General features: G+C 52.9%; 1 protein-coding gene across 2 annotated transcripts in view; it reads right to left on the reverse strand.

Annotated features, from left to right (window-relative positions):
• SLC24A3 (solute carrier family 24 member 3) overlaps nucleotides 1-9,184 on the reverse strand; it is a 118,719-nt gene extending 109,535 nt beyond the window's left edge. For both annotated transcript variants that reach the window (XM_064415451.1, XM_064415450.1), the window contains exon 1: nucleotides 9,003-9,184. In XM_064415451.1, coding sequence (XP_064271521.1) covers nucleotides 9,003-9,123 — 121 coding nt within the window. In that variant the 5' untranslated portion in view covers nucleotides 9,124-9,184. The remainder of the gene's footprint in view (nucleotides 1-9,002) is intronic.
• Nucleotides 9,185-13,280: the final 4,096 nt, after the last annotated feature.

The following is a 13,280-nucleotide window of genomic DNA, read 5'->3' on the forward strand; positions in this document are numbered from 1 at the left end:
CACACCCAAACCAACACAATGGTGACTAAAAAAACTTTTAAAAAAGGAAAAAAAGCCTCTCTGGACACATCCAGGAAGCTCCTCATAAATCAGCACAGATCAATGCAGAGAACTATCTAAAACTATCCCTGGCTTCAGCAGATTTTGCACTGGTCCTCATCAAGGTGGCCCAAGAGCACAAAGCTGCTGAAGCCTTTCAAGGGAGATCTGTCTAAGGCTTGGCTGAAGCTTGCAGAGGCTCCTTAGCAGATCCCTGAAACACCCCTAAAAGTGGACAGCATGGATGCAATCCCTGTCCAAACTGGCACCCACACTCTTTACTTCTTCCACCTGAGGAATGTTCCCTACCCGCTGGGAAAGACAGGCACAAAGGCAGCAGGTACCAGCCCCCAGCAGCACCCCAGCCCTCCTCTGAGAAATGAAGCCAGCTTGGAATGCTATGAAGTGTTTTAAGGAAATAAATAATACTATAGAGGGGAAAAAAAAAACCTCTTTGTTTGTAACCAGAGGTCCTGGAACACAAGGATAGCGCTCCACATCATACCAGAATCAAGTGTTTGTGGCTGTCCTTTCTTTATAAGGCTTTAAGACAGGCAGACCAGACCCTCCAAGAAGTTCTTTATTCTTTATTTACCCTCAAGTGAGACACTGCAGACCCGGCTTTAATTCACTGCTCTACTCTTAGCCCGTGAGGTGACCTTGGACAAGTTGTTCTGTCCAGATTCTCAGCTGGTGTCAGCTGGCACCGTGCCACCACAGCCAATTTAAACAATTTGAGATGCCAGCCCCAGAGCCCCCGGGTCCTCAGCCTCCCTCTCCCAAGCAGCTCTGCCACCCCCACACCCGAGAGGCACTTGAGGGACACTGAGAGGGGAAAAAAGAGAACTCCTGCTTCCCTTGGACAGTACATGGTTTTCCTAAAATGAAACAAAAAGCCTGGTTTGGTTTTTGGGGATTTTTTTAAAATAGCCTTATGATCAAAGCTTTAAAAATATGGCTGTGCTCTGGTGAGGCGCCACCTGGAATTCAGCTCTGGGGCCACCAACACCAGAAGGATGGATGGACCTGGGGGAGCAAGTCCAGAGCAGGACACAAAGATGCTTTTGCTATGGAGACAGGCACCCCTGCAACCTCCCTTTGGATCATTTCTCCATTCAAGAGGCTTTGACATTACTCAGTTACTTTCTTGGACAACTCCTCCGCTTCTGAACAAGCTTGATTTGCTGCCTCCTCTGATTTAGTGCAAGAACAAATCCAAAGAACACCAAACTCAATTTGTTTTACTCCGCCAACAGCCAGCAGCAAATTTAACTAACTTGAGGGTGTTTTTAAGTGCTGCCTGCCTCTCCTGCCATGCCACTGCTGTCCCAGCTGTGAGCACAGCTGATGGGACCTGCTGAACAAGCGAGCTGTGCATGGCTGGGACCAGCTCCCCCTGAAGTGAATTCCTGCACTGTCTCAGCACAGGCAACACTCATTTACAAGAGTTTCTTTCTGCCCCATCCTCTCAACAACACACAAATCAACGACCACGTAGAGGTGCACTGAGAATTGGAGGGTAGGTCTTGTCAGAGGAAAAAGGAATGTCCATGTAAGGCTCGCTTCTCCTCCTGCTTTATGTTACAGGATGTTCTGGCCATTTTAGGGAAAAAAAACCAGTTGAGTCTATCTCTGAATAAGGATGATTTTAATAGCAGACCCTTCAGTTGTTTGTAGCTCAGTTAGCATGTTTTTGGCTTGCATATCAAAAAGATTCTTCTCCTGGACTTCAGCAAGCTCTTTCCCAATTGAACCATTAAAATCAGTTTGCAGTTCTCATTGGACAGGTGATGCCTGCTGCTGTGCACTGCAATCCCTCAGCCACCACGGGGACAGGCACACTTCCCAGGGCTAATCCACAGGGACAGGGCAGAACACTTGGGGACCAGAGCTGCACCTGGGTACCTGTCACTCCCGAGCCTGGAGAACCCGGCAGATTCTCTCGTGCCTCAGTTTCCCTCCCTCGCAGTCTGCAGACACGCTTGCTCCCATTTTCCCCAGCAGGATCAGGGGCTGAGGAATGGCCAGAGTGAGGAATGGACCCCAGCACTCCACACACTGCAAGTCACCCTGATCCTGATCCTGCCTGTGGACACAAGCCCAGCCCTGAGCTGAGCTCTGCGCACACCATCGGAGGAGCAGCCAGGTCAGGCCAGGCTGTGCATCCCACTTTACACGGCTGCTTGGCAAGCAGCTCGGCACAGCAACGTCCCAAAACAACCAAGCCCACGCCTCCAAACCCCATCTGACACCCCTTGGTGCCCCAGAGGGCTTTTCCCCTACTAAAAGCAGGTATTTCCCCTTGCCAACACACACTCACATCCACCCGCACAGGACCCGTGCCCTGGCCTTGCAGAGCTGAGCAAGGGGACAATGTGGGGCAGGAGACACAGCTGGAGACACACCCTGCTCCCCTCTCCTCCAGGCCATTCCCAGGTCCCAGCCAGGACCTGGGGACCATCTGCTTCCCACAGGCAAGGCTTATAGGCAGATGACAATCCGTGTTAGCCAAAAGAGTCCATAAAAGGCAAATAAAGTCCCAGCAAGTACTGTCTCACACAGCTTTCTCCCTGGACACCACATCTGGACTCCTCTTCAATGCCTCCCTTCTTCCAAAAGAACAAGGCCCAGGACCTTTCCCTGGAGTCCTTGGTACAATGCTCCTAGTCCCAGGAATACAAAAAAAACCCAACCCCACCCCACAAAAACAAGACATCAAGCTTAAAAAGAAAAACAAAACAAAAGCCCACAAACGAACAAACCAAAAAGATAGACAGCAAGAAAAACCCAGCTTAAACATCTCCAGTTCACCTCAAGCTTCAGTCTTTACTCTGGCCTGGAGTCCTGCCCTTTCTGCTGGGTGCAACATCCTGTCCCTCTCCCTTCCCTTCTTTTCCCTCTGACAATCAAGCACGCTGAGAAATCCTGTTATTTCCAGAGTCTTCTCAGCCTGCTTCTGAAGAAAAGCTTGGCATCTAGAGACTGTACCCGCTTTATTTTTAAATCTGAGCATTAAGCTGAAATCCAGCCATGCAACAGTACAGACACAGGGACTGCACCTATTCCCTGTCTCACACAGGTACAGCTGCTCCTCTGATTTAGCCATCTCCTGGCCATAGTGATGGAGGCCTCAGCATCCTCCCAAATTCCTGGGCACAGCAGGCTCATCCCATGGCCATCTCGCTGTCCCAGCAGGATCCCAAGCTGACAAAATCAGGGCTCAGGCTCACCTGAACATTCCTTTGCTGACTGCTGTGGAGACCTGACCTGCGGGAAGTGATGCAAGGAAAGGGAACGTGAACCTTGCCACGGGACAAGACAGAGGGAATGGATCCTGAGGGATCTCCAGCTCACTACAAACTCCCATCCAGATGCCCCTGGCAGTAAGGAACAAGGACAGGCTGCTCAGGGCTGCAGGAGTCTGACAGTCCAGCAAGGATCCCACAGGGAGGAGAGACAGAACACCTGCATCCCTGTAGGGTCAGCCAAGAACCCATTCACGAGCTGCAAATTACACACATTTACCACCTTGTTTCCACAGGCTTTCCCTTTGATGCTGTGAGTAATGTGGAGCAGCCACAAGGATTTACTCACGGTGCAGCCCTGCTCTCCTGAGAGCACGAGAACAGGAAGGGATGATTACCACGGAAGGACCTGGAACATGCTGCCCACACCTGGGCAGGCCTGACCACTCCTGCCCAGAAAGCCACAGCAGTGGAAAAAAATTAGGATGAGGTTACCAGTGGCTTTTGGCATCGGTCTGACTTGGCTCCTGCTGATAAAACCCAGAGCAGAACAAAGCTTTTCAACATCCCCAGTGCTCTCCAAGGCCCCAAGCCTAAAGACTGCTCTAGAGAAGGGCAAGGAAGGCAAAGCTAGAAAAAGAGTAAAAACTCGAAACTCTCTGAATTTGTTTTTAAAAATGCACTGCTGTAGCTCAGCTGCCTGGCTGTGGAAGGAGTTGGGAGAGAGAGCACAGCACAGTACAGCTCCCACTGTACTGCTGCACTGGATCCTAAGGAGCATCCCTCAGATCCTGCACTCCTACAAACCTCATGTGGTTTCCATTCCAAACCACAAAATTTTGAAATTTTCAGGCTCAGTTTCACGAAACCTGGCTGTTTTCTTTCTTCTTTTATTATTAGGGAAGGCTTTATGAAAACTAAATTTTCTATGCTAGTCAACAGGAAATCCAGAAGGGGTAACTTAAACCACTTCAAAGGAACAGAAACCAGAAAAAAAATCCAATGATCTTCCTAGCTACCAGAGAGTTGCCATCAATTTAAAGAATAGAGACAAAACTGAGTAAAGTACCCTGGGACAGGCTAACACCTAGAAGCAGGTCAGGTCCAGGGTGAGGGGAGGTTTCCAACTGTGGGGCTGGATGCTGATCCCCTAAATGACCCTGTCCCATTCCAGCACAGACTTTTTTTAATGTCTGTATCCTAGATGCAGGCACAAATACCTGCCACAAATATATTACAGGTTCAGCTGAGTCTTTTGAGCATCTCTGACCAAAAATGGACAGTGTGATCAGCCTGTCTTTTCTAATTATGGACTCCTGAAGGTTAGCAGCAGGAAGGAAGTACTGGGAAAGGGCTGGGACAGAACCAAGCAAGCATGCCCACCTGCTCATGAGCTCTGCTGTTCTGACCACAGCCACCACCCAAGGGCTCTCTGTTAATGCCCCTCACCAAGTCACCTCAGTGTGCTGATTTGGCAATAAACCTCCTTTATTCATCCTGGGCTAGTTTTCTGCTGGGTCAGCCTGCTGGAAAGGCTCAGCTAAGGGCCACCACCGTGCCAGAGCCCAGGCAGGAGGCACCAAAGAGGGCAGGAGAGGCCAAAAGCCATGGACAGGGCAGGACTGAGCCCGCAGAGCTCCATCAGCACAGGCAGGTGTGCAGCACAATCCTACCCAAGCCTTGACAGGCACTGAAGGAACATCAGCTGCTGAGTCCTTCTGCAACTCACCCTCTGCCAGCCTCATGTTCTCTCTGCTGTTGAGCAGCTGGGGCAGCCAGCAGCCCCCTGCCCTCATGCCCTGCTGGAGCCAGAGCTCCTGAGCATCCCGAGCATCCGCATCGCCATCCCGACCCCGTGGTTCCAGGTGCTGTGCCAGAGTCCACCTCAGCCTCAGCAAGCCAGCCAGCCTGGCATGCTCCCACAGCACTTCAGTGAAGTGGACTGCACACAGACCCTGAGATTTGGGAGTTCTGAAGGCAGTCCTCCAGCCACAGCCAGGTGTGCAAGCCCTGCTCTGCTGGCACCTGAAGCTGACGCTGCCAGCCAAGCACGGTTCTGTCCCAGCCCTGCTGCTCTCCCAGTTGCTCGACACAAGGGCTCAGTCTCAGTCAGCTGTGGGTGCAGGACCTTGAACAAGTACTAAATAAATGAACAAGTCATTTCCTGCAAGGCCAAACACACTCCCTGCCAAAGAGGTCACATACCACGCTCTGGCCTGATGCCTCTCCCGAGTTTGTGAGGGTAAATTCCCATATCCAGGGGTCCAGTGATTACAGCAATACATCTGGGCTAGGATTACTCACACTGAAGCTAGGATTACGCTCCGCTGAAGAAGTGAGGAAAACAACTGCTTTTGTGCTTTCACTGCGTGACCTCTAAAGTTCGGTTTGGGTTTCTTGGTTCGCACAAACCAAAACACTCCAATCAGGGAGTTTTCACTTGAACTCTCAGCTAGAGCACCCGGATCTGTCCCACCAAGGTTCTTCAGCCTTATTTTGGCAGTAAGGAGATCTGCGAGGAAAAGCCCTTTGAGGCAGGGCCCGTGACAAAGCGGTCAGGAGCAAACAGCCTACGTGGCTCGTTCCAGCCTTGCCAGCTCCTCCAGCCAGCACAGGGGTGGAAGGCGGACATGCCCGGGATCTTTGCTCCCCATCTCTCATCACACCACCCCGGATTGCTCAGAGGCTTTCTAAGAGTGTGTTCTCACGACATGGATGCTTTCAACACACCACAGCCCACAAGGACCGGGCAAATACCAGTCCTGTGAAAACAGCCCGAGCTTCGTTTTCAGGGTAAGTCTCAGAGCCAGTCAAAACGCATCTGGCAGGCCCCGCTCCACCATCCTGAACACTTCAATCCCATCAAGTTAAAACAAGACTTAAAAGAAACCTGAATCTTCCCCACCTGAATCACGCAGGCAACTCCGTGAGCTTGGATGTGCCCATCCCCATGAGTAAGGGCTGCAGAATCAGACCCAGCTTTTCCTCACCATCCTGCCAAAGACACGGGCACAAAGAAGAGGAGAAAAATCCCACTGACTGATGCCCCTGCTATTTCTGCTGTCCATGACAGCAAACTGGTAAAAGGCCTGACTCAGAAGGCCTCCCTTGAAAAACCTGAATCATTACAATTTACAAGACAGTCTCATATAATGAAGTCTCCACTCCTCCCTCTCTTTAGCATAGAGAATTTGAGTCAGACTGATGGGGGGATAAAGAAGGGGGAAAACAAAGAAACCCAACTTCACATTTTGTTCGACCCCCTCTGCGTGGGTGGCAGTCGGGCAGCCAGAGGTTGGCAGCTGGATCTGGGGTCTGCAGGGCTGTGCTTGGTCTCAGTTACACCTCTCAGTTACCAGTGTGACCTCCTTAATGCCAGGGCATAACCACAGCCTTACACTGCCAGCAAGCAAGAAAGGGGCACCCCAGCTGCATGATCACTGCCCAGACAAACAGCGTGAACTTGGATTTCTTCTTAGCACCATATCTGTTTCCAAAGCTTGACCCTTGTGGAATAGAGAGATCATTGGAATGAGCCTCACAGAACACTATAATGTTTTAACACTTTGTTATTACACATCATTTAGCATCAGGAGATCTCAAACTCACTTCACAAAGTAGCATTGTTTTTGAGACCCAGCCAAAGGAGACACGGAGAGATTTGATTAAGACCCTCAGAAAAGCAGGGGGAGCTAGCGGAGCAGAATCCCAGAGCTCGTGCCCTGTCCCCTAGAGCTGCCTGCTCCAGATGGTTTATCAGCTAGACTGCTGTGGTTACCTGCCTCTTGCCTGTTTCCTGCGGAGACGTGCCAGCACACACACCTCACAAGGAGGCTCTGGCACCAACACTCTGCACACACACACACAGGTCTGCAGTGATCCAGAAAGCCTGGCTCCTCCAGATCCAGACCATGGCTGAAACCGTGCCTGAGGGGAAGGGGACTGACAAAGAAGAACTGCAGCACTCAAAACGAGCGTGCATCATGCGAAGAGGTGATTCAAGCCTACGGGGTGATTCAAGCCTAGGTTTCTGAGCTGCATCACACCTCGACACCAGCAGCCCAGGGAAGCCTGTGCCCAGCCTCCCGCTGCCATCGGTCCCTCTGGCATCAAGGATGTTGGGAGCTGCACACGCCACGTGCACTCCAGACAGCACACAGTGAAAGCCACCCCAGAGCCTCCCACCAGGGCAGCGGGGAGAGAGATGCCAGCTGACACAAAAGCACCGCAGTCTAGTCAAAAGTTTACGTTGTGAACCCTAAACGCTGTGTTTTTATGTGGGAAAAATACTGAAACAACTACACAGACATACACCTTTCCACCTCCTGAGCACAACAGAAATACTGGAAAGCACCAGGCTGTATCCAAGGCTCCCCGAGAGCCTGCTCACTTTGGGCCCGTGCAGCGCCAGCGGCACAGTGGATGCTGTGGAAAACTTCTCCCTGTGACACGATTCTTCTCCCTGCCACTCCTGGCTCTGCAAACACCATTCCTCACCTCTCGGATGCAAACTCTGACCACAACCTGAGACAGGCTCCCAAACTGAAGCAAAGCAGCCAGAGCCCTGACAGAAGGCTGCTGCACCAGCTGGGGGACACTCGGGCAGCTCAGGCAGAGCACAAACGCACCTGTGGCACCAGCCTTTACAGCAGATGGAGCTCCTTCTGCACGGGCAGAGACCCCAAAACACAGTGTGGCAGATGATAATTCATTTATAACAACAGGATGGGAAGGAGCACTGCACTTAAGTGTACTTTTAAAAGTGTGAAAATCACCCTTGCCATATCACCTATTAATATTTTGTGTGGCAAAGGCAGCAGAATGCAGCCAGTCTGCTCGGCCGGACACGGATCATCTTCCCACTGATGGGAAGGGGGAAGAGAGCACAGGTGTGGCCCCAGCACCACAGCCCTTCTCACCCACAGCCTCTGAAGTTTAGGTAAAGGACGGATGGATACTGGTGTCACACATCTGCATCTTCCGTGCCGGCAGACTTCAATACACCTCAGTACATACATAAACTCCTGTTTACTTACAACGATGCTCCTGTTTTTCCTGGCCTTACTTCTTGGAAGCAATCACCACGTTTGTAAGAAAAAGCGTAAGTTTTAGGAGACATGTAAAAAAAAAAAAAATAAAGACAATTCGATTAAATTGAGGGCATCAAAGTCCCGAATCTTAAAAACACATCCCAACATCGTTGTACTCCACAAGAAACACTGCGTTCAAGCCGTAGCTGGTGTTTGTGCTCCTCTCCGAACATGAGAGCATTCCTCGCACCATGCTGGACACCACCGTGAAACCCTTCAGACACGACTGTTTATTCAAAAAGCAAATTCGAGTCACGGAGGCGTACGCTCTCCCCTTCTTAAAGGCAAATAAGCCTTGCCTCAATTCTGCTTACACTCACGGCTCCGCACGGCCAACAGCGCGCACCGCTTCCGACCGCGCAGCCGGGGCGCGGCGGGCAGGGCACCCCCGGGGGCGGCGGCTGCGCTGGGGCGCTCCGGTGCCCGCCGGGACCCCCGGGGCGGGCGGGCCCCGCTCCGCCCCGCCGCACGCCGAGCTCCGCCAAGTTCCGCGCCGCTCCCCGCGGCCGCCTCCGCCGCGCGGCGCCCCGGCCCGGCAGGGCCCCGTGAGGGAGCCCCGGCCGCGCCGCCCCCCGCGGCCGCGCCGGGCTGGCCCGGCCGCTGCCCCCCGCCGCGGCCCCGCACTCACCGCCGCGCCCGGCCGCGCAGCCGGCCAGCAGCAGGGCCAGCGAGCACAGCGCGCACAGCGCGCAGCGCTGCCCCCGCCGCCGCCGCCGCCGCCGCTCCGCCGCCGTGCCCGGGGCGCCCATCGCGGCCGCTCCGCTGCGCTCCGACCGCTCCCCGCGCCGCGCCGAGCCCCGCCGGGCGCCGCAGCGCCGCCTCCGCCCGCCCACCGCGGGCGGGACGGGGCGGGGGCCGCGCGGCGGCGGCGGGGCCGGCGGGGCCGGGCCCCTCCTCGGAGCGGTGCCCGCTGCCGGCTGCCCGCGGGTCCGGGGCGGGGAGGGGGCTGCTGGGCATCGCCCGGCTCGGCGTCGCTCCATCGCGCCTCCCGCCGCCGCTGGGGCGCTCGGCATCCTCGCCTGGGCTACGGCCTGTGCATCACTGAGCCCTCACCAGAGATCCCCAGCACGGCCGGACGCAGCCCTCGCTGCCCTCCCTGCGCCTTTCAGACCACCGGGAGGTTTCTCATTGCGGGTGTCCGGGGATTTTTGCCCGTTTCTCACACTCTGCCCTGAACTTTTTGCCGGGTGAGCAGCCACCTGCCCCACCTGCCCTTCAGTCCTCTGTGCGAGCCCTCTTGCTTCCCATCACTCTGCTGGGCACCCCGGCTCACACACCTGTGGAGAGCTGTGCCACCTGCTTGGCACAGGACAGCCCACGCACAGCCACCCCAGCCCTCCTCTGCTGGGGCTGCCGTGCTCGAGAAACCCGGGCCAGCCAGAACCTTCCTTCCCCACCTCTTGTAATGTGGTAATTGCTGCTGGAGCATTGACACAAACGCCTAGGGGCTGTGCTGAACCCGGAGCGCTGTGCACACAGGAGGGAACATCTGCCCACACGAGGGAACAGGGCCCACACTTGTGCAGACACACCATTATCCAGGAGGGGCCCTGGAGTTTCATAAGGGATCGACCTTTTTGGCTGGAGAGCCGCCTTCGGCTGAGATGAATAGGACAGCAGAACGAATGTTCTACCTCTGTAGAACGAATGTTCTACCTCTGTTCCTAAGGTCCAACTGCTCCCCAAGAGCTGACATGGCGTGCTGGACACAGACTGAAATGAAAGTAAACATCACTGTCAGTAGTTTTGGTTAGTTACCAGCCTTTCTTAATAAAGAGAGTCTCGTTCTGGGGGCAGCAACAAATTACGTGCACCCACCCTCTCCTGAAAGGGTTTCTGCCAGTTCTGAGCTTGACCAGGATGTTGGTTCCCAACTCTACTCTTACACGTTTACTGCTTATGCTCCTGCACACAACTTTAACAAGTCTGGCGTCTCTGTTGGCCCGGGGTAGGCAGAGCCAGCTCCCACCCAAACAGTAAACGGAGTTGAGAACTGGCTTAGGATATAACCATGGAAGAAGGGTTTTGTTTTGGTTTGTGTTTTTTTCCGGGTAGGATACACTCCCTTCCCCCTGGCAGGGCAGGTTTTATCCCATAGTAAACAACTCTGAAACCTGTAGCTCTGTCAAACACTACAGCAAGTCACTCCAGCTGAGGAAAGAGATCCTGACTGTCACTGATTGATGCCATGGGAAAGCAATCAACACATTGTGAGGTGAGAGAGGCTTGAGGGTGAAAACCCCTGTTACTGACATGACAGAGCACTGTGACCGTGCTCCTGAAATACTCCCTTTAAATTTAAATGTCCCTTTGAAGTCTATAACTTCTTGAAAATGTGGCCCTGAGAGTCACTGCAAAATCATTACTCATGCCTCCATCATAAGCCTCCCCTGGTCCCATTGCAGGGCTGCTTGTAAATACCAGGTGAGAGCTCACTGTCTTGAGAATGGAGACTGGGACTACCCGAGAAGCCTACGAAGCTCAGGAACAAATTTCCCACTCAGAATCTCAAGTTAGTGAATGCCTTACTAGTGTAGTGAGTACTCGCTCCTGAAGCATGTGCATTTCTGGGGAGCATAAGACAGGAGAATTCCCTCTTCTCTCCCACTGATAAACTGGTGTGTGGGTGGAACAGGCTTTGAGCAGCTCCGTCTGCTGGAAGAAACAGAAGGAAGGGAACCGTGGTGGATGTTACTCTTCTGGAACAAACACTCTATATTTACCTTCTACAGGAGTCTTCTGCACAAAAAAAAACCTGCTAAAGACCAGACGTGATTAGCACGCTGATGAGCGTTACAGGGTTTGCTTTGTGGCACCTCTGCCACCATCTGCCACGCTTGCTGCCACGCAGAGCTTTCTCCACGGAGGCTCTGGAGGAGATCCCCTTGCTCCACGAGGGCCCTTGGAAGGCTCCCACAGAGCTGGCTCTCAGAGGGGCAGAAAGACGTGCTTTTGTTCTTCCCACAGTGCAAAGCCACATAAAGCACTGGGAGAAAACTGTGTAAATGGCAGGATACAGATGTGCAGAGATGACAGCCAGATGTGCCTCGGCGGAGCAGAGGAGCAGTCGTGACTGTTGCAAGGAGAGCAAACAGCCCTCGTGTACTTGGCATCTTCCCCCACGAGCCACGCCAAGTTCTGCGCTTCAGACCAAACAGAGATCTTTCTTCTGTTTGGACTTGCAGATTACGCTCACAAAGAGCTTTCAGCTCTGGAGAAAAAATATTTGGGATTCAAGGAGAGCACAATTGATGCGCATTGGCTGGGCAGAATCCAGCTGCCAGTGAGGGTGATCCCAGCTCCCCAAGCCAGTTTGAAGGGTTGAAGGGAGCTGCACTTCAGAGTGGCCCTGGAGCTCCCTGTGGAAGCCCAGGGCACCAGGAATATTTCTCTGTCTGCTCTGGGGTGCCCTGACCCCCAGGGGAGCACTGACTTTGACTTTTATTCATGGAGAAAGTTTCCTAGGCTTCAAAATAGACTAGAATCCACAAAAGTGTGAAATAGATTATAGAGAGTAGTGTAGGTGTATCACTTGCTGAGAAATCTAAGTTTTGGGATTTTTAGTACATTGTGGATGGAAGCAAGATGGAGGGCACAGGGTGTTGTCCTGAGTTTCTTCTTCATGCTTCTTCTTCCTTCTTCTTCATGGGTTTGGGCAGAAAAGTCCACATTGTGGGCTCTTTGGGATCAGTTATTGGGTTAAAAGGGAAAATAATCTAGGTGTCAGTTCTTAATGGGATAGTTTAGTCTTAAAAGACCTTGTAACAAGAGACTGTTGGCCATTTTGTGCCTTCTAATGAAAAACTGCTGAACTCACAGCAGTGAGACTGTTTTACTGAAATGAAATAATAAACACTTGAGTCCGAATATGAACTACCATCTCCAGTGCCTTCAATCCAGACCCAGAGAGACGAGCAACTGGTACCCCAACATGGAGCCAAACATGGACAGGGGCACCATGTGGCTGGGGCTGGGCAGTGCTGCAGTGCTGTGTGGCAGAATCACCAAGTCTCACTGCTGATGTGTTCCACACACACAGAGAACTGTGGAGCCCCACCTGTGGCACTCCAGCCGGGTCTCAGAGGACAGCAGGACAGTTCCCTGCCTTGGCTTCCAGTCCTGGGCCCTACCTTTGCAGCACAGCTCCTCTACCCTCCCTGCCAGTGTCTGCCTACACGGAAAGCTGCGCCCTCACCTCAGGCGTGTGCTGCTGGATGTGTTAGGTGTGTTTCCTCCTCCCCGAGCAGTTCACTGCCAGGGCTGTGGCCGAGCTCCAGTTCCAGGTTAAAAGCAGCAGCGAGGGTGGCTTGGCATGGTTGCCTCTCCTGCGAGGTAAGAGGAGCTGGCTTAAACCAGCTGTTTAAGCCACAAACCTTAGACACACAAGCAAGAGAGAGGATGCAATCAAACACGCTGCTGATTGCCACTGCTCTCTCCTTCCTGCCTGCTCAGCGGGCTGAAAGCCTGCCCAAGTGCCCTGCTCCCAGGTAGAGCTGTTAAAAATGGGAACAGACTCTCGATACTAATTTCAGCATTTATTATAATAAAAATAAAGGCCTAAAGCATGGGGGCCCACAGGCAAGCAGGAGCGTTCCTGTCAAGGATGCTGTGGCACCGGTGCTGGGTCTTCTTCAGCAGTGATGTTCCCGAGGTTCCAGGTGGAGCAGCACTGCTTCCCTGGGTCAGATGTCCCTTTTTAACCTGTTTCTTGTCCCTTTGGATTGGTTACTTTTTGGATCCTTCATCTGCATGAAGGTTTAGGGCACTTGATTGGCCCATTACAGTTCTGTCCAGGCTGGCAGGTTTTGCTTGGGGAGTGCACTTTACTTGTGTGTAATATGGTGCCTATTTCTTATAACTACCCTTTTAACCCCTTTTACATATATATATATATATATATATATAT

This window comes from Passer domesticus, chromosome 3 (genome assembly GCF_036417665.1).
Source record: "Passer domesticus isolate bPasDom1 chromosome 3, bPasDom1.hap1, whole genome shotgun sequence".
NCBI classification, from domain to species: domain Eukaryota; kingdom Metazoa; phylum Chordata; class Aves; order Passeriformes; family Passeridae; genus Passer; species Passer domesticus.